This window comes from Sorex fumeus, unplaced genomic scaffold (assembly GCF_029834395.1).
Source record: "Sorex fumeus unplaced genomic scaffold, SorFum_2.1 ptg000043l, whole genome shotgun sequence".
Classification (NCBI taxonomy): Eukaryota; Metazoa; Chordata; class Mammalia; order Eulipotyphla; family Soricidae; genus Sorex; species Sorex fumeus.
Window position 1 is genome coordinate 43,619,121 of NW_026606100.1, and position 23,652 is coordinate 43,642,772.

Sequence of the window (23,652 nt, forward strand, 5' to 3'; positions counted from 1 at the left end):
GGTGCACCGCTGAGAAACAGATCCTGGAATTTCTTCTGCATGTGAATCACAACTCAGGGCAACTTGATTGCAATCCCCGGAGTAATCTGGGAAGCTGCATGTCTTCATTGATCTTTCTTGAGGGGAATGCACACCTCCGCATACCCCTCACACACACCCCTACACACACACACACACACACACACACACACACACACACACACAGTAAAAGCCTTTTGCTTCTCCAGCTTCCTTGATGGCCAGTTTCCCGTGCAGTTTCTACGGGGGAGCTTTCACTGCAGCCAAAGTGATTCGGTGCCAGGTTATTGGACGGACTCGTCGCCAACCAAACCATCCTGCAGACATAAGTGCCAAAGGGACCGCGGGTGACGATGGAGCCGTGGGGTCCTCCTGGCAGTGAACAGAGAGGCAGCCCAGAATGTCGCCCCTGCCCCGCCCTCCCCCCTCGCCCCCTTCCCGTGCCATCTGCAAGCCTCCCACCCCCACCTCCATTCCTTCCTGGGGAGATTCAGTCCATCAACAGGCAAGTGGCTTGGGGCCACCTTCCGTGGTGATTACTTGTGCACAGATCAGCTCGTACAAGACCTCTGGACCTCTGGGCACCTGGCCCTCTCTGAGCGGGGTTGGAAACTGTCCCGAGCAGGGGGAGAGACCTTCCACCTGGAGCCACAAAGCTGCAGCGAGGAAAGCCTGGGGCTCAGAGACATTTCGGGGGCTTTCTTTGAGAGGGTGGAGTCAGCCGCCCTCAGGAACTAGCCCTCCTTCCTGTAGCGCTCCTTTCTCGAGGGAAAGCGAGCTGCGGTTCCCACCCCGCCCAGGGAGGGGTCCCGAGAACATGCAGTGAACTCCCGCCCTGCAGTAGAAGGGCAATGGGAGGGTGCACATACTTGAAACAAGGCAGAAGGCGAGTCTTAGACCCCCGGCTATAAACTCTGAATTCTGGAACCCCAGAAACAGGCCTGGGGTCTGGGACATTTGTGGGCGGCAAGAGTCCCTTCTTACCAGGCAATGGGGAAATAACGAGGTTCTCAGCGGTACCCCAGAAATGCCAGGATGCCAGGATTAGGAGCATGGTTTCTCCCGCACCCCCTCTAGAAGGGTTCGCTCCCCTTACCAGTCATTTTCTTTCATGCCCTCCATCGAGGGATGGGGGAAAAGAGAGTGGTTCTCTTTCAAATCTGCCAAGACACATTCCACAGGGATGACCCTCAAGTCCTGAACCCTCACTCTGGGGGTTCATGTGGCTTAGAAACCTCCAGAAAGGGGGTTGGGCACTGTGGCAGGGTTGAGGGCTTTCCTGCGTCACCACCAGCCCTTTCTAGGGACACTGTCCACTGTCCACTGTCCTCCTGTTGTTCATCGATTTGCTCGAGCCGGCCCAGTAACGTCTCCATTGGAGACTTTGTTGTTACTGTGTTTGGCATATCGAATACATCACGGGTACCTTGCCAGGCTCTGCCGTGCGGGCGAGATACTCTCTGTAGCTTGCTGGACTCTCCGAGAGGGGCGGAGGAATCGAACTCGGGTCAGCCATGTTGGCTGCATGCAAGGCAAACGCCCTACTGCTGTGCTATCGCTCTAGGGACACAGTTCCCTAAATAGGCGGCAGCACATGGAACCCAGAATTGGCATGTAAACGGAGATGGGGTCACTCAAAGAGGGAGTGATGCTAGAGTGGGGACTCAGTGCTAGAGCAACAAGGGGCGCCAGGAGCATCCAGCACCCAGAGAAGACTCGGAGACTTCTTTATCTCCATCCTGAGTTAATGACCAAGGCACTGTCGGGGCACATGGGCTGAGGGTTCTAGAGAACAAGTCTTCCGAATACAACCAAGAGCTCATCCTCACACCCACTCACTAGATGCTGCTGAAGGCAATAAGGGAAAGGCACTGACCAGAGAGAGACGTGTGGGTACTGATTTCTACCTGCCAAGGAAACAGCTAGGCTGGAGGGATAGTACAGCGGGGAGGGTGCTTGCCTTGCATGCAGCTGACCTGGGTTTGATCCCCAGCACCCCATATAGATAATCCACAAGCCCTTCCAGAAGCGATCCCTGAGCACAGAGCTAGGAGTAAGTCCTGAGCACTGCCAGGGGTGGCCACAAAACCAAAACAACAGAAACGAAAACCAACCAATAAAACAGAAGGGGAAACCGCATTTAGCAGGGCGGTGAGGAATCCAGTCCCAAAGCGTATAATGGGTTCTGTAAAATCTTTGGTTCTGGGCTGGAGCACGTACCTGTTCTGCAGCTGACCAAGAGGTTCCATCTCCAGCATCCCATATGGTCACCCAAACCTGCCAGGAGTGATATCTGAGTGCAGAGCCACAAGTAACCCCTGAGCATCTCCGAGTGTGACCCCAAAAGCAAACAACAACAATAAAACAAACCAAACCCACAATCTTTGGTTCAAGGTCTTGGCAAAAACTTCACAAAGGGGAAAAAAAAATAACTGTTCATCTATACATCTTTATTTAGCAGAGGCAAGATGTCAGTGAAAACTAGGAGGAAATCTGGGGTCGGAGAGCTGGCTCCAAGGGCTGGAGCACATGTCTTGCATGAAGGGGTTCTGGGGTCCATCTCTGGAGTCAGGAGTCACCCTCCATCGTTCCGCCCAAGCCCCACCATTGGGTGTGGTCTCAAAGCTAAGCAAAAAGCAACGGGAAGTTTGCTGAGAGTAGATTGAAACTATGAATTTCAAGTGAGGAAGACAGTCAGTTGCAGATTGAAACCGGCACAACTGTCACTTCGTGGGGCTAAAATCATCTGCAGGGACTCTCCAGGTTGGAGAGTAAACAGAGAGGGGCGGACCTGAGTCATTCCGACAGGAAGTTGTGAGCTCATTCAAAACATCTGACTTTTACGAGACTGTTTCTTCATTTTTAAGCCAAAGAGGTGGAAAGGCCAGTGTGTCCGGAATGGTCCCAGATGACTCATATATTATCAGATCGAAGCCTTACAAGAGGTAAGAATTATCCAGCCCTCGCAGCTGTTGATATTAAACTTGAGTCTCAGCAACTTGTGAGGCATCATGGGGCTCTAAGTGATATGGACTCAAATCCGGGTGTGCCCAGCCCTATTCGTTCTTTTACTAACCATACCCCCCCACCGCCTACCCCCTTGCTGAAGGTCACAGCAAGCTCCCTAATTATACAGATTCAATGGATAATTTTTTAAAAATTTTTTTAGTCAATCACTGTGAGATAGTTAACAGGTTTACAAACTTTTGAGATTACATTTCAGTCATACGATGACCAAGTACCCATCCCACTACCAGTGCCCATTTTCCACCACCAATGTTCCTAGTATCCCTCCCGCCACCCCTGCCCCCCCCCCCCCCCGCCTCTGTGGCAGGCACATTCCCTTTTATTCTCTCTCTCCTTTTGAGGTGTTATGGTTTGCAATACGGGTACTAAGTGACCACCATGTTCAGTCCATAGCCTACATTCAGCACACATCTTCCATCCCGAGGGAGCCCTCCAAGCACTATTTACTTGGTGGTCCCTTCTCTATCTCAACTGTCTTTTCCCCCAGCATGTGAGGCCGGCTTCCAAGCCACAGGGCAATCCTCCTGGCCTTTATCTCTACTATCCTTGGGTGTTAGTCTTCCATTCTGTTACTTTATATTCCACAAATGAGAGCAGTCCTTCTGTGTCTGTCCCTCTCTTTCTGACTCATTTCACTTAGCATGATGTTGATCCACTTATATGCAAATTTCATGACTTCATCTTTTCTAACAGCCGCACAGTCAATGGATAATCTCAAGAACCCTGAGCACCCCTGAAAGAGGCACCCCCAAGACAGGAAGTACAGCTCCGCAAGGCCCAGCCCCCAGTGACTGGAATTCAGAAGCCTCATCCATGGATGCAGGTCCATAGTAACTGCCTCAATGGGCCTGTTGTGAAAATGAAATCGTTCTGAATTCATTTGCAGAGGTGAAACCTATTCTACCAAAGCGCCCTATCGTGCTCTGCGGGAGGCTCACTGCCCTCTCAGGCCTGATGTCTCTATCCTTTCCCCTTTCCCAAGCCTCCAAAATATTTGGGTCCACAATTCAGTGGGGAGGTAGAAAAAGAAAACACCACAAATTCCACTGAACCCTGGGAGAATGAAAAGAATGCAATTAGCTTCTGGGAGAGCTCGGGTTATTCGGCTTGCTGTGTGATACTCACAAAATAAAAATAAGAGAGGACCAGGCATTTCTTTTGCAAATTATACGTTAGGTGTTGACAGAATGATCCTATCTCCTGCCGGTCGGTTGGGGGTTGGGGGGGAAGGGACTGTGTCTCCTCGGATTAAGGCCCGCGGGGGAGCAGGTCGGACTCAGAACCCCTCAACCTCCTGCCTGTCCCACCCTGAGAAGGAGGGCGGGGAAGGGTCTTTAGGGGAGCGGAATTCATTGCGCAGCTACCCTGGAATCACTTGAGCCTGGGCTTTTTAGAAAAGCCATTTCAAGTCAGAAAGTAAAGCAGAACAAAGCGGCTGGTTTCCAATCCCTCGGAGAGTTGGGAAATCAAGGGCACGGCCAGGCTGAATCATGCCGAGACTCCATTTCCAGCCCCGCAGGAGATGTGCGGCGGGAGAGTCCACGCTGCCCTTCATCCACCCAGTCCAAGGTCACCGACGGAGACAGGCTCTGTCACACGGCTGGGATGGAGGCTGAGCTGTGGCCAGGGTTCGCCCAGAGCCCAGAGGCCCTCTAAGTACCAGGCACATAAAGATGGGTGGGCTAGTGGCCACTGGTCACTCAGAGGATGAAAGCCCCAGGTATGTGGGCATGAAGAGGGGAAAGCAGAGCCTCGTCTCCCTCTCCCTGCTAGGCACACGGGCCCAGAACTTTCCTTGGCCCCGGGAGGAAGGCACTAGCCTAATATCTGGCACGTGGGAGATGAGGAAGTCACTGTCTGCGGGGCTTGGGGGTGGTTGAGAGCACTTGGTAGGGAGGAGTTGGTGGCATGTGGGGTCTACATGGACCCCCGAGGGTGAGGAGTGTGCAAGAGATCAGAGACTGGGGCTGGAATGATAGCACAGCGTGTAGGGCGTTTGCCTTGCATGCGGCTGACCCGGGTTCAATTCCCAGCATCCCATATGGTCCCCTGAGCACTGCCAGGAGTGATTCCGGAGTGCAGAGCCAGGAGTAATCCCTGTGCATCACCGGGTGTGACCCAAAAAGCAATAAATAAATAAATAAGAGATCAGAGACTGGGTGATGCCAAGTGCACATCTCAGCTGGGGTGGGGCTGGGGGAAGGGGGTCCTGGACAACCTTCCTCCACCCGTGAGACTCCCGCTCTCTCTCTGACACTGGCTTTCTCTTCTGGGCTCCTCAGTTTGGGGACTGTCGTGTCTCTGTTCTTCATGACTTTGGCAGAAGACAAACTGTACCCCGGAAGAGAGGGCGTGGGAGCACACCGGGCCAGCCCCCAGAGGCGGAAGGAAGTGGAGCACAGAGCAAGGCCCGCTGACACCTGTCTCAGTATGCATGGCTTCTGGAGCCCAGGAGCCTGGTGGAAGGGTAGGGTGGGGGGCGGGGATGGGGGAGGAGGAAGGTGGCCGCAGAGACTGAGAGGTAGCGAGGGAAACCATGAGCTCTGATAGCAAAGTATTTCATACCAGTTTGCTCCCAGGCTTCTCCATGAGGAAGTGGGGGGTGGCTGTGAACTCTCCTGAGAGTGGAGAGCTCTGAGCACTTGAAGCTGCACCATTTGCAACAAGCTCGCTCTAAAGCGAGGACCAGTTTTGCTCCCGGCCAATAAACAGGCATGTGTGCTTAGGCCGAGCGAGGACATGAGGACGGCTGGCTCAGAGCCCCGACATCCAAGATGTGAGATGCCCAGAACTCGGTACCTCAGCCAGCGAGTCTGCAGGTGCCAAGATACCGAAGTTTGCCCTTACAGAGGCAGCGAACCCTTAGGCAACAAGGGGCTTGTTCATGAGATGCCAACCTCCCCGCAGTTCAAAATCTGCAGAGAATTTGTGATTCCCTCCAGACTTAACTGCAGTCATCCCATGGAACCCACAAAAGGGCTGACCCGGGGCCCCCTGCAGATCCTAGGGATGCTCAAGTCCCTGGTGGTTGGCCCACGAGCTCTGCATCAATGAATCCATTCCCCGGTACTTGGTTATATCCATGACGATAGAACTTCTGGCTGTGGAGAATGACTATTTGTTGAAGAGTCTGCAGTTCAAACCCAGGCTGTTTGAGGCTTGTGTAGATATTTGGGGGTGGTTGGTGAGGGGGTCACAACTAGCGGTGCTCAGGGATGACTCCTGGTGGGGCTCAGGGACCAGAGGTGGTACCAGAGATTGATCCCATGTGCAAGGCAAGTGCCCTGTGCTCTGTACCATTTCTCTGGCCCCGGGTCACCTCAACTTTCAATACTTGAAGCAAACCTGCACTCTAGGAAGATGCAAGATTAGTCCAAGTCACGCAGCTGTGCACTTCAGGGCCCAGCCCTGAGTCCCAGGCCCTGGTACCCTCCTGTCCCTTTGAGCTGAGGTGATGAGGGACATGGGGATGGTGAAGCAGGGGATGAGCTTTCAGAAGTTGACCCCCTACTCCTGGGCGGTGAAGACAGTCCTGGCGAAGCCTCTTGGCATTTCCAACACCAAAGCCCAGTGGCAGAGCTGAGCTTGGAGTGCCTGGTTGGTTCCCACTGATCTTTCTCCTGCAAGCTCTCTCAAGGGCTTGGTCATCTGTGATACAGCTGTGGCCAGAGGTGCGACCTGAGCACCCGTCTCATGCTCAGTACCGCCTGCCCCAGTGTGTCCGTCCTCCTGAGAGGGTCTCCCTGGAGATCACTAGGGTCAACCATGGAAGCCGTCAGCAGGTGTCTTCCACTTCCCCTCAGGCTCCTGAGAGTGTCCTGGGTGACCTGGGGGGCCTGAGTCCCCAGGACAAGTGTCTTTGGAAAAAAAGAGGAGGATGTGCCATCAAGAAGAACCAGCAGGAGGCCATTGGAGAACCAAGTCAGACTGTAGGGGTGCAGCTCTCGGCCCCTCCAAGCTGAAAGAGGTGAGGAAGGTTTGTACCCAAGAGCCTCTGTGGGAACCTTGCAGGCTGAAATCTTGAGTTTAGCCTCCAGAGCCACACGAGCATGCGTGTGAGCTATCTGAAGCCTGCCCCAACCCAGCACACACAGGGACCCGATCCGCGGAGAGTAACTCAGTGCGGGTGAAATCAATAGGAAGCAGCCCAAACCAAGACCACCCAATGGCTCAGTCCGGTGTGTGACCCTCTGGCCTTACAAAAGAGAAAAAGGAAAATCTGTCCCATGGGACAACTTAGACAGACCTTGAGGATGCTAGGTTGAGGAAAAATAAAAAACAAATACTGCAGCAGTCCACACAAAGGAGCCACGGAGAGCATCCAAGTGGTGGGAACCAGAGGAATCTGGACGGACAAGGCGGGACTCTGCTGTTGAATGGTCCTGAGTGTCCAGTTGTGAGATGGAAGGGTCAGGACCAGGAATGGGGCTGCTGTTTGCAGTCGGAATGGATTTCACTGAAGGGTTAGGGCCATACATCTCATTTTGTGAGGATTTTTACCACCGTAAAAATTGGGGTGGTTGGAAGGGCCGGCGAGATAGCTCAAGTGGCAGGGCACGTGTGGAGAAGATGCATAGCCCTGATTTTGATCCTGGCACCTCATGCCTCCCCCACCCTGATCCGAACACCCCTGGATACAGCCCTGCTGACCCCAGAGAACCAAACCTGCACCACCAGCATGCCAGTCCAAAAGATAAGAAATTTTTTTAAAATTTACAAAATGAAAAGTCAGGGGCCAGAGGGATAGTATAACAGGTTCTTGTCCTGCAAGCCGCTGACCTGGGTTCCATCTCTGGCACCCCATGTGCCCCCCAAGTACCACCAGGAGTCATTCCTGAATGTAGAGACAGGAGTAAGCCCCAGGCATTGTTGGGTATCCTCTCCACCAAAAATAAAAGACCCAAAAAGGGGAAGAAAAAAAAAAGTCCTACCGTGCATGATTCTATCAGCAGTTTGCCAGAAGTATCCCCTGCCTGAGCTGGGTAGGCCCCAAACCACCTTCCCCTGCACACCTCAAATCCAGCAAAACAAAAGCAGGGATTAGAGTGTTTACAAATCCACAAAGGCGGTCTCCCCAACAACAGGTTCTGAAAGTAAAAGGCATAGGAGGAGAGTGGAGACCAGTCCTCTTTCTAGGGGTGTCTAAGCCCAGAGCTGCCCCAGAGTGGCAACCATGCAGGAACGTTCCAGGGAGCTGACCCCTCCAACGGTGCAAACCCCACCCATGGCACAAAACTCTCTGATAAAAATACTCATACTCCAAGAGTACTGCACCACATATGATAGGGTTCAAAGTAGGAGGCAACCAATCTTAGAGGGAAATATACATTTTTTTTACACACACATATATATAAAGCACACAAGACTCAACCTTTAATAACATATTAATGATCTCTTATAAAAGGGCTTAATGACCCCTGAGTGAAATATAACAATCTCCACATTCTTTCCTCTAAGGATGCGTTTTGGTAACATTTTCAGTGGTTATTCATAACAACACAAAATATATTATTCCCGTTCTGCTTTGGGGCAGGGATTGGGGTTCGGGCTGGAAACATCTGAAATATGCTGGTGGGAAGGTGTCATGGTGGTGTGATTGGTGTTTGAATATTAAATGTAATCAAATATTGCGAATTACTTTCTGGCAAGCTACCCATGACGTATTCGATATGCCAAAAATAGTAACAACAGGTCTCACAATTTTTTGTGAGACTTTACTGGTGCCCGCTCAAGCAAATCGATGAACAATGGGAGGACAGTGCTTCAGTGCAGTGCTACTTTGTAAAATAAAATTAAAAACAAAACAAAACAACAAAACCCTCTAAAGGCACCGGCCCTGGGTGACACCCACCTGCCTGCCAGCTGCAGTCTGGATCTCTGATCTAACCTGGAGCCGGACCACCTACTCCCACAAGTGCTGCTCAGACATGGTGTGGCAATGGCCAGCCTGCAAAGGCCCCCCCAAGTCCACAGTCAGTATGGGGCGAGGCCCAGGGCTGGGGTCCCTAACACGGCCTCCCCAAGCCCCGGCGAGCAGATGTGCCTCTACAGGGCCCGTGTTTGACTCCAGCTCTGTGGACAGGAAAGGAGCCGCCCCTCCCCCACCGGAGGGGACACAGTTCCCCACTTCGGACACAAGGGGCTCCATGAACGTGCTGTCTCTGCAGCTGCTCCTTCTGTTTTGTGCACCACCCTCAGGGATCCCTAATCTGTCACCATGGCCTTTCTGAGATGGAACGATTCCCATGGTCAGGGGACAATCTGTTTTGTCTAGGGGGTCCCCCTACCCATTGGCTCTGGGTTGTTCCCGCCTGCCAGGAAGATGGGGGCACGTGCCTTTGGAGATATCTGTTCAGCATGCCCCTCCCCCCGACACACACACACATACACAGGTGTGCTCTGTGCCCATGGCGCCCAGTAGTATGCTCTCCCACTCTCGAGAAACCTCAGCCCACCCTCTCCCGCCACCCTAGAACCCTCCACACTCGCAATCCTGCCCAGCCGTCTGTCTCAGGCAGATGCTGACTGTCCTGCCTCTGCGCCTCCACAGATGCTGTTCCTGCTTCCCAGACACCCTCCACTGCTGGAATGCCCCCTACTCCCCGGCTCCTGCGGGCAAGAGGCTCAGAGGCAGGACCCCAAGAGGGGATGCTCCCAGGAACTCTGCTGGAGGCAGAGGGCTGCAAGGCTCACGCTGGCTGTGGCCGGGACAGTCCTAGAGCCCTTCCTGGCCGCTGAAACAAGCCCTCGGTGGATGTTTCACCAGGGCTGAGGTGGGGACAGGCTGCCAGACCCGTCGAGCTCCTTCCGGGACCTGCTCCTGACTCACAGTCCTGGGGACACACGCTCCACCCGGAATCGGGGTGGGGAGATGAAGTGATCTTCACACCCCACAGAGTGAGGAGCACCTGTCCCGAGCTCTGACCCCGCTGTGCCACCAGCCAGAGCCTGGGGCAGGACTGACAGGAAACTGCTGACTGAGCAGGAACCAGGCGCCCAATCCAGCACCCCAGAACCTCCAGTGCAGCTGGGTCCCAGGGGTGGGGGTGGGGCTCACGCAGGATGTGGTTTCCTTGTCCCCCACCAGCCTCCCTTTCTTTTCTTTTTTTGCTTTTTGGGTCACACCCGGCGATGCACAGGGGTTACTCCTGGCTCATGCACTCAGGAATTACTCCTGGCGGTGCTCAGGGGACCATATAGGATGCTGGGAATCGAACCCAGGTCGGCCGCGTGCAAGGTAAACGCCCTACCCGCCAGGCTATCACTCCACCAGCCTCCCTTTTTTTCTTGAACTTCCACTCAGAGCCTGTGTGGAGGCGCGTACACACACACACACACACACACACACACACACACACACACACACACTCATATGCACGCACACACAGACGCATACCTGCATGTACTCACACATGCACAAACATACATACACACACTCACAGACATGCACACATGTACACACATACACACACGCACACATATGCATGCACACACACACACACACACAAATGCACCCTCGAAGAGGTGTGCCTGGGGTAATCACACAGGTCTGCAAGAGCACACCTGTCCACACACCATGTACAGGCATACAGACAGGGGCACACACATGAGTGCTCAGGGTTCTGACACGTTCCTCTCCTGATTTCGAAAACTAAAAACCATCCAACGGAACCCCCTGTGGGATTCCTAACAGCCCGTTACCGTCCTCCTTGTCCTTGAAGTCCCCAGCATTCCCACCCCACGGGAATGTCCAGTGGCAGACAGGACAGCATGGTCACTCTCTAAGAGCCCCGGTTCCCTGGGCGAGAAAGAAGCAAGTGGGCAGAGCCCGTGCCCGGTCTGGCGGCAGCACCAGACCCCACTCACCTCCAGGACCTTCCCGGTGATGAACTGGTGGCAGGCTTCGCACTTCACCCCAAAGAGCACCTGGTAGTCCTTCTCGCAGTATGGGGCGCCGTCCCTGCCGGGAAGTGGGAGGTCAGCCCCGAGACGGCGGGCAGCCCTGACGCATGCACCCCCCGTTTCCCGCAGAACCTGGTGACCTGGCTTGCACCCCCTCCCCGCCCTGATCCCGAACAGCGTGCGCAGACCCAGGAGGTGGCCCGAGTGACAGAAGCCACGTGCCCCCATCAGCCAGATCCAGGGCCATGGTTCTTGGGGGCCTCACAGGAACGACGATTCCTGGTCAGCACACAGTGGCCGCCAGCCCCTCAGCCGTCCTCCCCTCGCTCCCCAGAGCCTGGCACCGTTCTCCTTCACAGCCAGCCCACACGGGCATGGAGTGTGCTGTCACTGTTTACCCACTGTCCCCGACACAGTAACCCCTAGCTGGCAGAGACCCCAGAGACCCGCCCCCTCCTGGCCACCCCCTGATTCTCTGTGGCCACAGTGTCCAGCAATCCACCAGGCCCCTCTGCCCGGCCTGGTGAGCCTCCCGCTCTCCCACCTTCTCCACGGAGGGGCTCGTTAGGGGCAGGGCGTCGGCCGCCCCTTGGCTCACTAGAACCATCACCTCATTTTTCTGAGTAGCTGAGCCAGTTCCCGGCTCGGGGATGGTTTTGAAAGCAGGGAAAGCTGGAGAGGGAGGTTCCCCTCTGCTCATGCCCCTCTCCTTGCCTCCTGGGGAAGCCCCACCGAGCTCTCCAGGCTGAAAGCTCCCCTGGTACCCAGCCCACCCCACGGGCAAGCCAGTGCCAACCCCACCGCCTGGGCCAGGGCAAGCTGCTGTGTGGAGGGGTGCTGGGTCTGCACCCGGAAGTGTGTGTGAGTATTGAGGAGCAGAGGAGGCCTACGGCTGTGTTCAGAAGAGGAGCAAAAGTTGACTGGTTCCAAGAAGGAAGAGAAAGAAAACGAATGAAAGTAAAACTCCTCAACGCTGGGTTGGCCGCCAGGCAGCAGGACAGTAGACAGCTCTGCCCGCTGCTGAGTGGGGCGAGGATGTCCACCTCATGGGCAAGCAGAGCAAAGCTGCCCCCACGTCCCTCTTGTGCAGGGGGTGGGGCCGCTGGACACAGGCTTCTGGCAGAGGCTCTGCCCTGAGTGCCAGCACTGGCACCCTGACCCCCCCAGCACAACCCCACACCAGAAGTGAAGCGCAAAATATAAATGTGGGGGTAGGGCTTTTGCCATGCCCACGGCCGACCTGGGTTTGATTCCCAGCATCCCATATGGTCCCCCGAGCACCGCCAGGAGTAATTCCTGAGTGCAGAGCCAGGAGTATCCCCTGTGCATCGCTGGGTGTGTCCCAAAAAAGCAATATATATATATATATGTATATATATAAATTTATGTATAAATATATATCACTGTCACTGTCCTCCCATTGTTCATTGATTTGCTCAAGCGGGCCCAGTAACGTCATTTTGAGACTTGCTGTTACTGTGTTGGCATATGGAATACGTCACGGGTAGCTTGCCAGGCTTTGCCGTGTGGGCGAGATACTCTCAGTAGCTTGCTGGGCTCTCCGAGAGGGGCGGAGGAATCGAACCCGGGTATAAATTAAATAAAATTTATATATATATATGGGCCTGGGGCAATGCTTAAAGGACTGAGGATATGCTCTGCCTACAGGAGCCTCGGATTCCATCCCTGGCAGCATATATAGTCCCTGAACCACAATGTGGGAGTGAGCAACCCCCCACCCCACTCGAGTCCTACAATCCCCCCTCCAAAAAAAAAGTCAGATCACCAAGTGGCCCCTGAGTGTGGGGGGCAGGGCGTAGGGGTTGCGGGTGGGAGGGTCGACTTACTTGCTGATGTACTCCCCGGAGAGCACCTTCCCGCACGACCTGCATTTAAAGCAGCCCAAGTGCCACTGCCTGTCCAGCGCCAGCAGGGCCTGTCCGTTCTTGATGTCTCGGCCGCAGCCCGCACAGTCTAGGAGAGAGAAGAGACGGCAGCGGTTACCCCGGGGCCACTTGGATGCGCATGCCCGGCCAGCTGTGCTCCCTCCCATCCACGGCTGCATCCTGCCCGTCTCTGCGGATGCCACACCTTGCCCGGCGGGTCCCAGGCCCTGGGCTGCCCAGTGTGGGACCATCACAAGCGCCGGCGGGCCCCAGGGGATGGACGCTCTTCATCTGTGCGTCTTCTAGAGGCGAGGGGGTCAAACACTCTCCGAACTCCAGGGGACCCGGAGACTGTTTAACGACAGTCTGTGATTTTTAAGGATGTTCTCACGGGCCTTTATTAATTAGGGGCACGTGGTGGGGAGCTCAGCCGCGCATACTGAGGCCCCCCCCCCCCCCCGACCCTCCATTCATGGTTTCTGGAACGCTTGCCGACAAGTCATGTTCCTGAGGCAGTTTGCCTTCTTATCAGCCTACACCAGACCTGCCTGGATTCACAACCTTCAGGGAACTTGCTCTTTTATTTTTTAAAAAAATTATTTTATTTATTTATTTATTTTTTGCTTTTGGGGTCACGCCTGGCGATGCACAGGAGTCACTCCTGGTTCATGTACTCAGGAATCACTCCTGGCGGTGCTCGGGGGACCACATGGGATGCTGGGAATCGAACCCGGGTCGGCCGCATGCAAGGCAAATGCCCTACCCGCTGTGCTATTGCTCCAGCCCCGAATTATTTAATTTTCTAAATGGAATCCCCATGAGATAGTTACAAAGCTTTCGTGATTGAGTTTCAGTCATGCAATGTTCCCATACCCATCCTTTCACCAGTGCACATTTCCTACCACCAAGGTCCCCCATATCTCTCCTGTCCCCCCTTCCATTCCTTCCCCCAGACTGCCTCTATGGCAGGAACTTCTCTTTTCTCTCTCTCTCTCTCTCTCTCTCTCTCTCTCTCTCTCTCTCTCTCTCCCTCTCTCTCCCTCTTCCCCCTTTTGGGCATTACGGTTTGCAACACAGATACCGAGAGGCTATCATGTTTAGTCCTTTGCCCTCTTTCAGCACACATCTCCCATTGAGAGCGATCCCTTCCAACCATTGTTGAGTGAACTTGCTCTTGATTCCTTGATTCCGGGGCTGGACTTCTCTCACCGAGGAGGACTTGTACAAAGCAGATAGATTAGGGAGAGAGCCCATCTCCTTTAGAGATGCTGGGTTCTGGTTCCAGTCTCCAGCTCAGCAAGTCCTTGTGGGTGAGTCACTGGGCTGGGCTTCGTTTCCCTTCTAAAGGTTCATTTTCTTGCAGGCAGCAAGGACCCCTTGGGGTCCGTCCCCCACTCCCCATCAGGAGAGCTTCAATGCAATATCGCTGTGGTCAGCACTGAGAAGTGGCTCGACACACACTACACTTGCCATTATTATTCTGATGACTCAATACTTCATCGTTAGAGAAGTTGAGTATTTAAAAGAACTAGAAGAATATAAATTGATGCAAACTATTTTAGGGGGTCTTCTGCAGAGTCTCCTCCCCCCCCCCGCACCTGGTTGTTCTCATCGGGGCCCCTTGGAGGAGGGCGGGTTGAATTTCCCTCTCCATCCCGAGAGAGCCCCAGCAGCTGAAGGCCTCCGGAACCCAGCCACAGCCATGCTGAGACCACTCTCCACACGCTCAGAAGAGCCTCACACATGAAGGAACTGGCAGAGGAACCCAGGTGTGCGGAACCTGGGGCTGAGATCACCAAGCCTGCTCGGTTCGGGACTGGGCCTCCTCCACCCAGATCCCTCATCTTCCAGTAGCTAGAGAGTTACACCCACCAACTGCTGTGTAACCCTATCAATGGCCAGGATCCAGAGACTATAAAACCAAGCTCCCGGCGCAACCGCTTATTCTCTAGTTCTCACTCTCAGAGAACCTGGCAGGCTACTGAGAGTATCCTGCCTACATATATGCCTGATTTGGAACACCTGTAAAGGTGATTAGAGGCTGCCCCAAAAGTCTCCATCCCTCTTGGAGAGCACAGCAAGCTATGGAAAGTAACCTGCCCACACGGCAGAGCCTGGCAAGCTACCAGTGGCGTACTCGATATGCCAAAAACAGTAACAATGATGGTCCTCATTCCCCTGACCCTGAAGAGCAAATTCCCAAGACCCCCAATATGCCATCGAGCTACACTAGCACGTGAAAGAGACGAATGGAGACGTTACTGGTGCCTGCTCGAGCAAATCGATGAACAATGGGGGTGACAGTGATAATGATTTTGGGGGTGGAGGTACACTTGCCAGTGCTTGGGGGTTACTTCTAGTGCTTGGGGGGGTGGGCATCTAGTGCCCGGGATCAAAGTGGAGGCTCTGGCATACAAAGCATGAAGTCCAGCCCCCTGAGCTATCTTCCTGGCCCCTCGTGCAAATTTTAAGTAACGGAGACATCTGCAGACACTGTAAATCCACGTAGGTGAGAAAGAGAACAGTGCTGGGAGGCTGGCCAGGATGTCCCAGTGAGCACACAAAACTCTCCAGGAATATAGCGATAGTGCCTAGCAAGGCCCCTTGGGGGCCTCTTGGAACAAGACCACTGGGCCACTGGGCATTGTTGGGTGGCCCCTAAGCAGTGTTGGAGCTCCCCCCTCCCTCTCTTCCTTTACAAGGAAGCTTCCACCCAACTTCAAGTCCCTTAGAAAGACGTCATCATCCCAGGCGCAGACCACCTCCTACTTCCTGAGACTCACACCCACTTCCTCCCATCACTCTCTGATTGCCCAGGACAAGCCCAAATCCTGGAATAGTTCTTGCAAAGACAGTCACAGCCAGCTCACAGTTCCCCGGGGTTCCTCTTTGTCACGAAGTGCTAAGGAAACCCGGTCTTCCTTCTGATGGCTGGTATGTTTCTCCTCATGTTGGGTCACAGTGTAGACCCAAGATTCCCAGTGGTTTCTGTAGACCGATCTGTAGACCCAAGATTTCCAGTGATTTCATGTCTAAGATTTTATTCTAAAAGTTTGCAAAGGGGAGTGTGGGCGTGTGTCCTGAAATAGGCACAGGCCTTTTCTGCAGTATTTCTACAATTATAAAGGTAAAGGTAAAGGTAAAGGCCCTCCCGTTGATCGTCGATTTGCTCGAGCGGGCCCAGTAACGTCTCCATTGGAGACTTTGTTGTTACTGTATCTGGCATATCCAATACTCTCGGTAGCTTGCCGGGCTCTCCGAGAGGGGCGGAGGAATCGAACTCGGGTCGGCCATGTTGGCCGCGTGTAAGGCAAACGCCCTACCCGCTGTGCAAACTGAAAATAGAGGCCAGGGTATTTGCCTTGCTTGTTGCTGACCTGGGTTCCATCCCTGGCATCCTATAATGGTCCCCTGAATACCCAGGGGAGTAATTTCTGAGTGCAGAACCAGGAATAACCCCTGAGCATTGCTGGTGTGACCCAAAAATTTAAAAAAAAAGACAAAAAACAATAAGCTAAAACAAAGCAAAAAGTAAAACAAAACAAGAAACTGAAAATAGTCCACGTGGACATGAACGGGGGCCTAGTTAAAGAAAGGGCATTTCATAAAGAACTACTAATTGCTGTTAAAAAGGGTGACACAGATTTTTGTCTGACATAAAAGACGATAATAAAGTTCAGAAAACCAAGCCGTGGAACAGCCAGCAGAGCCCAGACTCACTCACAGGAAAATAGCAAAGAAATAAATGCACACGTGTGTGTTGCACACATACTCATATATAAATAGAAAGTTCTTTTTGCTCTGCTTTTGGGGTAAGACTCAGTGCTCCTCAAGGCTTACTCCTGGCTCTGTGCTCAGGGATCACGTCTGGCAGGGTTTGGTGGGGGAAGCCATATGTGATGCTGGGGATCAAACTCAGGTTGGTGATGTGCAGGGCAAGCTCCCTGCCCACTGCGCTACCTCTCTGGCCCCTTCACAGATGCAAAGAAATCTTAGGAACCATCCCTCACCCCCTGTGAAGGCGGGACTTGATATGCTCTGCTACTTGGATGGTTTTTTCCTATAAAACAACTGAGCAAATGCATTTCTATAACGTTAAAAGAGGTCTCATAGAGTATGAATATTGCAGATTATAATCTATGTATGCATTATAAGTCAAGTGGTTTAAAAATCATTTTTTTTTTGTATAGGAGACAGCACCAGTGGCTCTGGGGATTGAGCTCGGAGCCTTTCAACAGGCTCGGCATGCCACTCCAGACAAAAGCTTACTATCATCCAAAAGAGAACATCAAGCCTGAGTTCTCTTCTTCTTTTTTGGGGGGGAGGGGCTTTTGGAGTCACACACCCCCCATGCTCAGGGGTTACTCCTGGCTCTGAACTCAGGAATTATTTCTGGCAGTACTTGGGGGACCATATGGGATGCTGGGGATAGAACCTGGGTAGGTTTCGTGCAAGGCAAATGTCCTCCCCACTATCACTCTGGCCCAAGCCTGAATTCTCTTCTTGACCTCTGCATTTTTTTTTTTTGCTGTTTTTGGGTCACACCCAGCAATGCACAGGGGTTACTCCTGATTCATACACTCGGGAATTACTCCTGGTTCGTGCTCGGGGACCATATGGGATGCTAGGAATCGAACCTGGGTCGGGCTGCATGCAAGGCAAATGCCCTACCCGCTGTGCTATCACTCCAGCCCTGACCTCTGCATTTTTTAAAAAAAAATTTTGATTGGTTTCTGGGCCACACCCAGCAATGTTCAGGAATTACTCTTGTCTCTGTACTCAGGGGGCCATGTATGGTACGAGGGAAAGAACCCAGGATGGTTTCAAGGCAAATGTCCTACCTATTGTGCTATTTCTTTGGCCCCTTGCAGGCTTTTAGAAAGTTGGGATTTACAAGTATCCTAGAATCCCCTCCGCCCCCATCTTATAAAGGGGACCCTATGGCTGTTACTATAGAGATTAAATTACTACAAAGACTAAAAATGATGGCCAAGAATAATAGTACAGCAAGGAAGGCACTTGCCTAGCAGGCAGCTGACTGGGGTTTGATCTCTGGCACTCCACAAGATTCCCTGAGCCCTACCAGGAGAGATCCCTGAGCAGTCAGACTCTGAGCACCGCCATGTGTGGCATCTCAAAAAGAAAAAAATTAGTAAAGTGGAATCTCATGTTATCTATTTACAAATACATTTTTTTCAGAGGCTGGGAGCGCAGCATGAATTGAAGATGAAATACAGTTTAAACTAAATTGAGCTGAGCGTGGTTTTCATGCCGCTGGCCAGACCATGGCCACTAGGTGGCAGCAAAGATTTAAAATCATGAGGTGAAGTCCAGGAGTCGGATTCCACCAGCAGAAAAGAAACGTGAGAGGCAGCTTTTCAGGTCTGGTGGGGGGCGGGGGATGTGTTGGTGACAGAGATGCTGGTGTCCAGAGCTGCAGAGTGCTGAGCTGGAGAAACAGCAGAGGTCCTCTGGGATCCTGATTCCTTTCTTTAGAAACGTCCTCTCCTAGCTGGAAGCAAGGGTCCAGGCCAGGCAGGAGGTAGGTGGTCCACCCACTCTCAGAGTCTGAGGCATCTATGCTCTGGGTGTAGCCCCATTCCTGGTACCCCAAGCGGGTTCCTTTTTTTTCTTTTTGGGTCACACCCAGAGATGCACAAGGGTTACACCTGGCTCATGCATTCAGGAATTACTCCTGACAGTGCTCGAGGGACCATATGGGATGCTGGGAATCGAACCCAGGCCAGCTGCGTGCAAGGCAAACACCTTACCCACTGTGCTATTGCTCCAGCCTGTCCTTGGTCCCTTTATGAGCCCGGCAGTGGCCAGAGCTCAGAGAGAAGTAGAGGGCCAGTCGGGTTGCCTGAATGACCTCTCAGATGCCCTGGCCCCTTGATGCCCTGAGAGTCCCATGGGACACAAATGTTCAAGAGCACTGCTGGAACCAGGCTGGCTCACAGGTGCGGGAAGGTTGCAAACCACCCATCTGCAGCCTTGGGGGAGATCCGCTGGTCTGTGGACCCATCTGCAGGGGTGATAAAAAAAGGCAAAAGAGGGCACTGGAGCAATAGCACAGTGGGTAGGGCATTTGCCTTGCAAGCAGCCAACCCGGGTTCGATTCCCAGCATCCCATATGGTCCCCTGAGCACCGCCAGGGTTAATTCCTGAGTGCAGAGCCAGGAGGAACCCCTGTGCATTGCTGGGTGAGACCCAACAAGCAAAAGCAAAAAAAAAAAAAAGGCAGAAGAACACTGTTGAGAGAGAAGCATTCCTGAAAGCTGAGTGCCCAGAGTCAGCCTGCAGGTGAATCAAGCTGGAAGGGGGGTGTGGGAAGAGGCCACGCCCCAGATCAAAGGAACCACCAGCAACACTGGCCCCAGAGCATGACCCAAAGCAGTCTGGGTCTGCCCAGCCCGTTCATACCTCCCAGGGCAATCCCCATGCTCCACTCCCACCTGCCCTCAAGCTGGACCACGCAGGGAAGATGCGGAGACAGAGACAGAGACGGGCCGGGCTGCTGCTCCCTCCCCGCCCGCTGCTCATTCCAACCCGGCTCTTTCGTAAGGAACAAAATGTCCCACTCTCTCGCTTTGTGTTTTTCAGCTGTTGAGAAAATTGTTTCCACATCACTGGAGCAGCTGCTGATAAATATAGAAAAGCTGGTGATTGGCACTGGAGTTATTAAATCAGAAAGAGGCGGCGGTTGGAGCCGTGGGAAGGGAAATCGCCCCTTCTAGCACCTCGCCAGTATGTTCTCTCCAGGAAAGATGAGGAGCTAACGCAGCCAGGGTGAAACGTAGCCGGTCGAAGCCCCGGCCCCTCCGGGAGCCAAGCAGGGATCCGGCCGCCCCCGACTGAGCTCAGTGATGGCCACGCACACCTGGTTCTGCAGTCACCATCATTTGGTCCCCACTCAAGGAAATGTCCTTGAGCCCAGGGCTGCTCCGAGCCCTGCTGCTTCTCACTGGCGCAGGGCCAGGCACCTGGGCTTCACTCGTAGCTCAGTGGAAGGTGACAGATGGCTTTCAGGAAGGAAATGGGGGTTCCCAGGCTAGGGAAGACATCCCCAACGGGGCAGTCACGCAGGGCCTGCCATTCCCCAAACCTGCACTTCCGAGAAATCTCTCCCCGCCCCCAGACCCCCAGGAGAGAATCAGCCGGACAGAGGCAAGTGGAGAAGAGAAAGCCAGAGAGCCATGCAGTGAAATGTCCCCACCTCGTCCCCACGCCCCTGAGGTTTCTGACGCCTGCATCCCGCAGCCCTGTGGAGAACGGTGACTGCCCTTGGGACCAGGCACCGAGCAGGGCACAAATCTTCCAGAAGACGGGTGCCATGCCTCACGGGCCTCACAGATACTCCAGACCGCATCGCAGAGCTGAACGCCGTGGGAACGGGAGCCCGTTTCAAACAACCACCAGGACCGTGCTGCAGGGTTTACCCAGCTCAGTCTGCCCGGTCTCGGCCCTGCTGCCCCCTCCCTCTGCAGGGGCCCCACAGAGGGGGTGCAGGAGCCCCCTCTGTGGAAATGCAGAGTCCTGGGCCTCGATGAACGAGGAACCTCAGTTGGGAGATGGTGGAATGCAGGGGAGGGCGTGGAGGACGGCGGGAGCTGCTCCAGGTACCAAATACCCAGGGTGGCAGGACCCGAGGCTGGGAGGCGGGAGACGGTGGGTACAGCAGATCCATCGGGAACGGCGCCTTTGACTCGGCCAGAGGAAAAGATAAAGTCATGCCATTTGCTGCTAATGCAGAGGGACTGGAGAGGTGAAGTCAGGGGCAGAGAGGCGGGCGCAGGATGATGTCTCGGATGGAGGTGTCAGAAACAGGATGGGTGCCCAGAGACAGTGCAGACAAAGAACGCGAGAACCGGTCATGGGTCTTTAGTAGAAGCAAGCCATTTGGGGGGTCTGGGGGCTGGGAGGGGGAGACTCCGGTGGGGGAGGAAAGGTCAGCAGGGAGGGGGAGGTGGTGCTGAAAGGTGGCAAGGTGTCATGGAGGAAACCCCAGCAGCGACAGGCCTGTAAGTCACAGTGCAGAAACTTAAAAAAAAAACAAAACCAAAAAAGTGCCTTTCAGAGAGGCAAACTGTGGGAGGGAGTCAAAGGAAGGGGCTTTAGGGGCGCTGGTGGAGGGAGGTGGGCACCAATGAAGGGGTCGGCGTTGAAACATTGTATGCCTGAAACCCAATCAGGAATAACTTGGCCATTTCATGGTGACTTAAAGCAACACAGAACAAAAACAAAGCACAAGCATTCACGGGGGAAAAAAAAAAAGGGCAACTTTTGGAGAAGGAATTCAGCGCCCCATAAATACGTCTCCAGCCAGTGCTGCCTGCCGAGAGAAGTATGGCCAGGCAGAAAGGACCCCCTGCCTGGACCCCCAGGAACCCCCCTTCGCAGGGCAGGAAGGAGAAGGGGCCATGTCCCCTCCACATCTGCAGCTCTCTAGTTTGACGCGGTCTGGTGCCAGCCTAAAGTAGATAAAGACAAGAGGGTTTCTGTTTGCATGGTTTGGGGTCCCGCCGGGTGGAGCTCAGGGGAAGGAGCAGAGCTGGGAATGAACTGGGGTCGGCCTCCCCTCTGTATGATCTCTGGGGCACAGGGCAGAAGAAAGAGAGAAGAAAAGTGCCTGCCATAGAGGCAGGGTAGCGGGAAGGAAAACTGGGGGTCACTGGTGTGGGAAACAGACACTGGTGGAGGGACGGGTGTTGGAGTATTGTGTGACTGAAACCCCATTGTGACAACTTTGTGACTGCGTATCTCAGGGTGATTCAATTAAAAAACACACACACACACACACACAAAAGGCAGCAGTTTGACTTGTTTGTTCATTGCAGCACTCTTTACAATAGCCAGAATCTGGAAAAAACCTGAGTGCCCAAGAACAGGTGACTGGTTAAAGAAACTTTGGTACGTCTACACTGTGGAGTACTATATAGCTGTTAGAAAAGATGAAGTCATGAAATTTACATACAAGTGGTACTACATGGAAAGTATCATGCTAAGCGAAATGAGTCAGAAAGAGAGGGATAGACATAAAAAGATTGCATTCATCTGGGGGGACATAAAATAACAAAATAGGAAATTAATTCCCAAGAATAGCCGAGATCAGTACCAGAAGGATTACTCCATGGCTTAGAGGCCAGCCGGGCATTCTAGGAGAAAGGGCAGCTCAGATAGAGAAGGGAGCACCAAATAAAGGGTGTTTGGAGGATCCTCCCAGGATGGGAGATGCATGTTGAAAGTAGACTATAGACCAAACATGATTGCCACTCAATGCCTCTTTTGCAGACCACAACACCCAAAAGGAGAGAGAAAACAAAAGGGAATACACTGCCACAGAGGCAGGGTGGGATGGGGGGGGGGGGGAATGGGGGTGGGAGGGATACTGGGATCCATGGTGGTGGAAAATGGGCACTGGTGGAGGGATGGGTATTTGATCATTGTATAATCGAAACCCAAGCACAAAAATTTGTAATTCTACAACTGTACCTCATGGTGTTTCACTAATAAAAAAATAAAAAATAAATAAAAGGCAGCAGTTTGAACTGGACTCCCAAAGAACCAAAAGTGACCAGCCACCTACACATGGGCCGAAGACATGGTCACAGGCAGGCTAGGGGCGCAGATAGAGGGTGACACATAACACCCTTTTTTTAAAAGACCAATCACAGCGGTGGGGGACCTGGGGACCAAGAGCCTGGGAGTGGAGTCCCAACGGGTCCCAGAGGGGAGGGCCAGGCCCCGCAGGGGAGCTTGGGGCATTAGTCTCTTCCTGGCAGCAGATGCAGAGATGAACCATCCCTGCAGGGCAGTGGTGGGGACCTGAGACCAGGCCAGCCACCACACTCAGGCCCGGCACCACCATCTCCGTCCAGACCCTTGGGGCTCCCTATGGCAGGACAGTGATGAGTTGCAGGCGACTGGACACTGGATAGGTGAGAGCCACAGGGAGTGAAGGATACCAAGCGTCAGCACCTCGTCCACATGGGCTCTGCTGGGGGCAGGTCAGAGGCGTGTGTGGAAGGCTCCAACCAGGGACCTGCTCTGAGATGCCCAGAAATGTGTCTGTGCAGCTCCAGCGGCTCTCGGCAATACCTGGTGACCTGGATGGCTGCTTCGATGCTTGGTCCAGTGGACGGTGCTGCCGGGGGCCACCAGGGCTAGTCCCTGCAGTGTCCGAAGGGCCATGAGGTGCCGGGGATTGAACTTGGGGTCTCTACCCTCTGCACTCTCTCCCTAGCCCCACTTCTTCCTCTGGGTTTGAACCTGCATCCCGGCGTTGGCTTTCCTGGGTGTTCCCTCCTCCTCTGTTCAAAGGCAAAGCCAGCCATTGTGAGGGGCTAGAGTGATAGTAGGGTGTTTGCCTTGCGTGCGGACGACCCGGGTTCGAATCCCAACATCCCATATGGTTCCCTGAGCACCGCCAGGAGTAATTCCTGAATATAGAACCAGGAGTGACCCCTGTGCATTGCCGGGTGTGGCCCAAAAAGCAAAAATAAATAAATAAATAAAAAATAAAAAAAAATTAAAAATCCAGCTGTCCTTGAGCATGACATGAGGACCCCAAGAATGGTGGCACTTTTTTTCTTTTTTCTTTGTTTTTTTTTGGGGGGGGCAACAACATTGTGCAAACAAAACAATCTGAGCCCTAAAAGGTACCAGAGCGAGGGTTCACTCGTGTGATCCACGCCCGCTGTGATACTCAGAGGCTCTGAAATGGCCACACAGATTCTGACTCTCAAGAGAGAGGGCTTCCTTCCTTGACTGTAAACATTGACAAGGCTCAGAATAAAAAAAAAAATCCAGTTTCAGTATT

General features: G+C 53.5%; 1 protein-coding gene across 3 annotated transcripts in view; it reads right to left on the minus strand.

Moving 5' to 3' along the window:
* The window catches only part of ABLIM1 (actin binding LIM protein 1), a 318,451-nt gene that overhangs the window by 85,745 nt on the left and 209,054 nt on the right, over window positions 1-23,652 (minus strand). For all 3 annotated transcript variants that reach the window (XM_056120595.1, XM_056120594.1, XM_056120593.1), the window contains exons 5-6: window positions 12,795-12,921; window positions 10,912-11,005 (exon numbers count right to left, since the gene is read on the minus strand). In XM_056120595.1, the coding sequence (XP_055976570.1) occupies window positions 10,912-11,005; window positions 12,795-12,921 (221 nt within the window). The remainder of the gene's footprint in view (window positions 1-10,911; window positions 11,006-12,794; window positions 12,922-23,652) is intronic.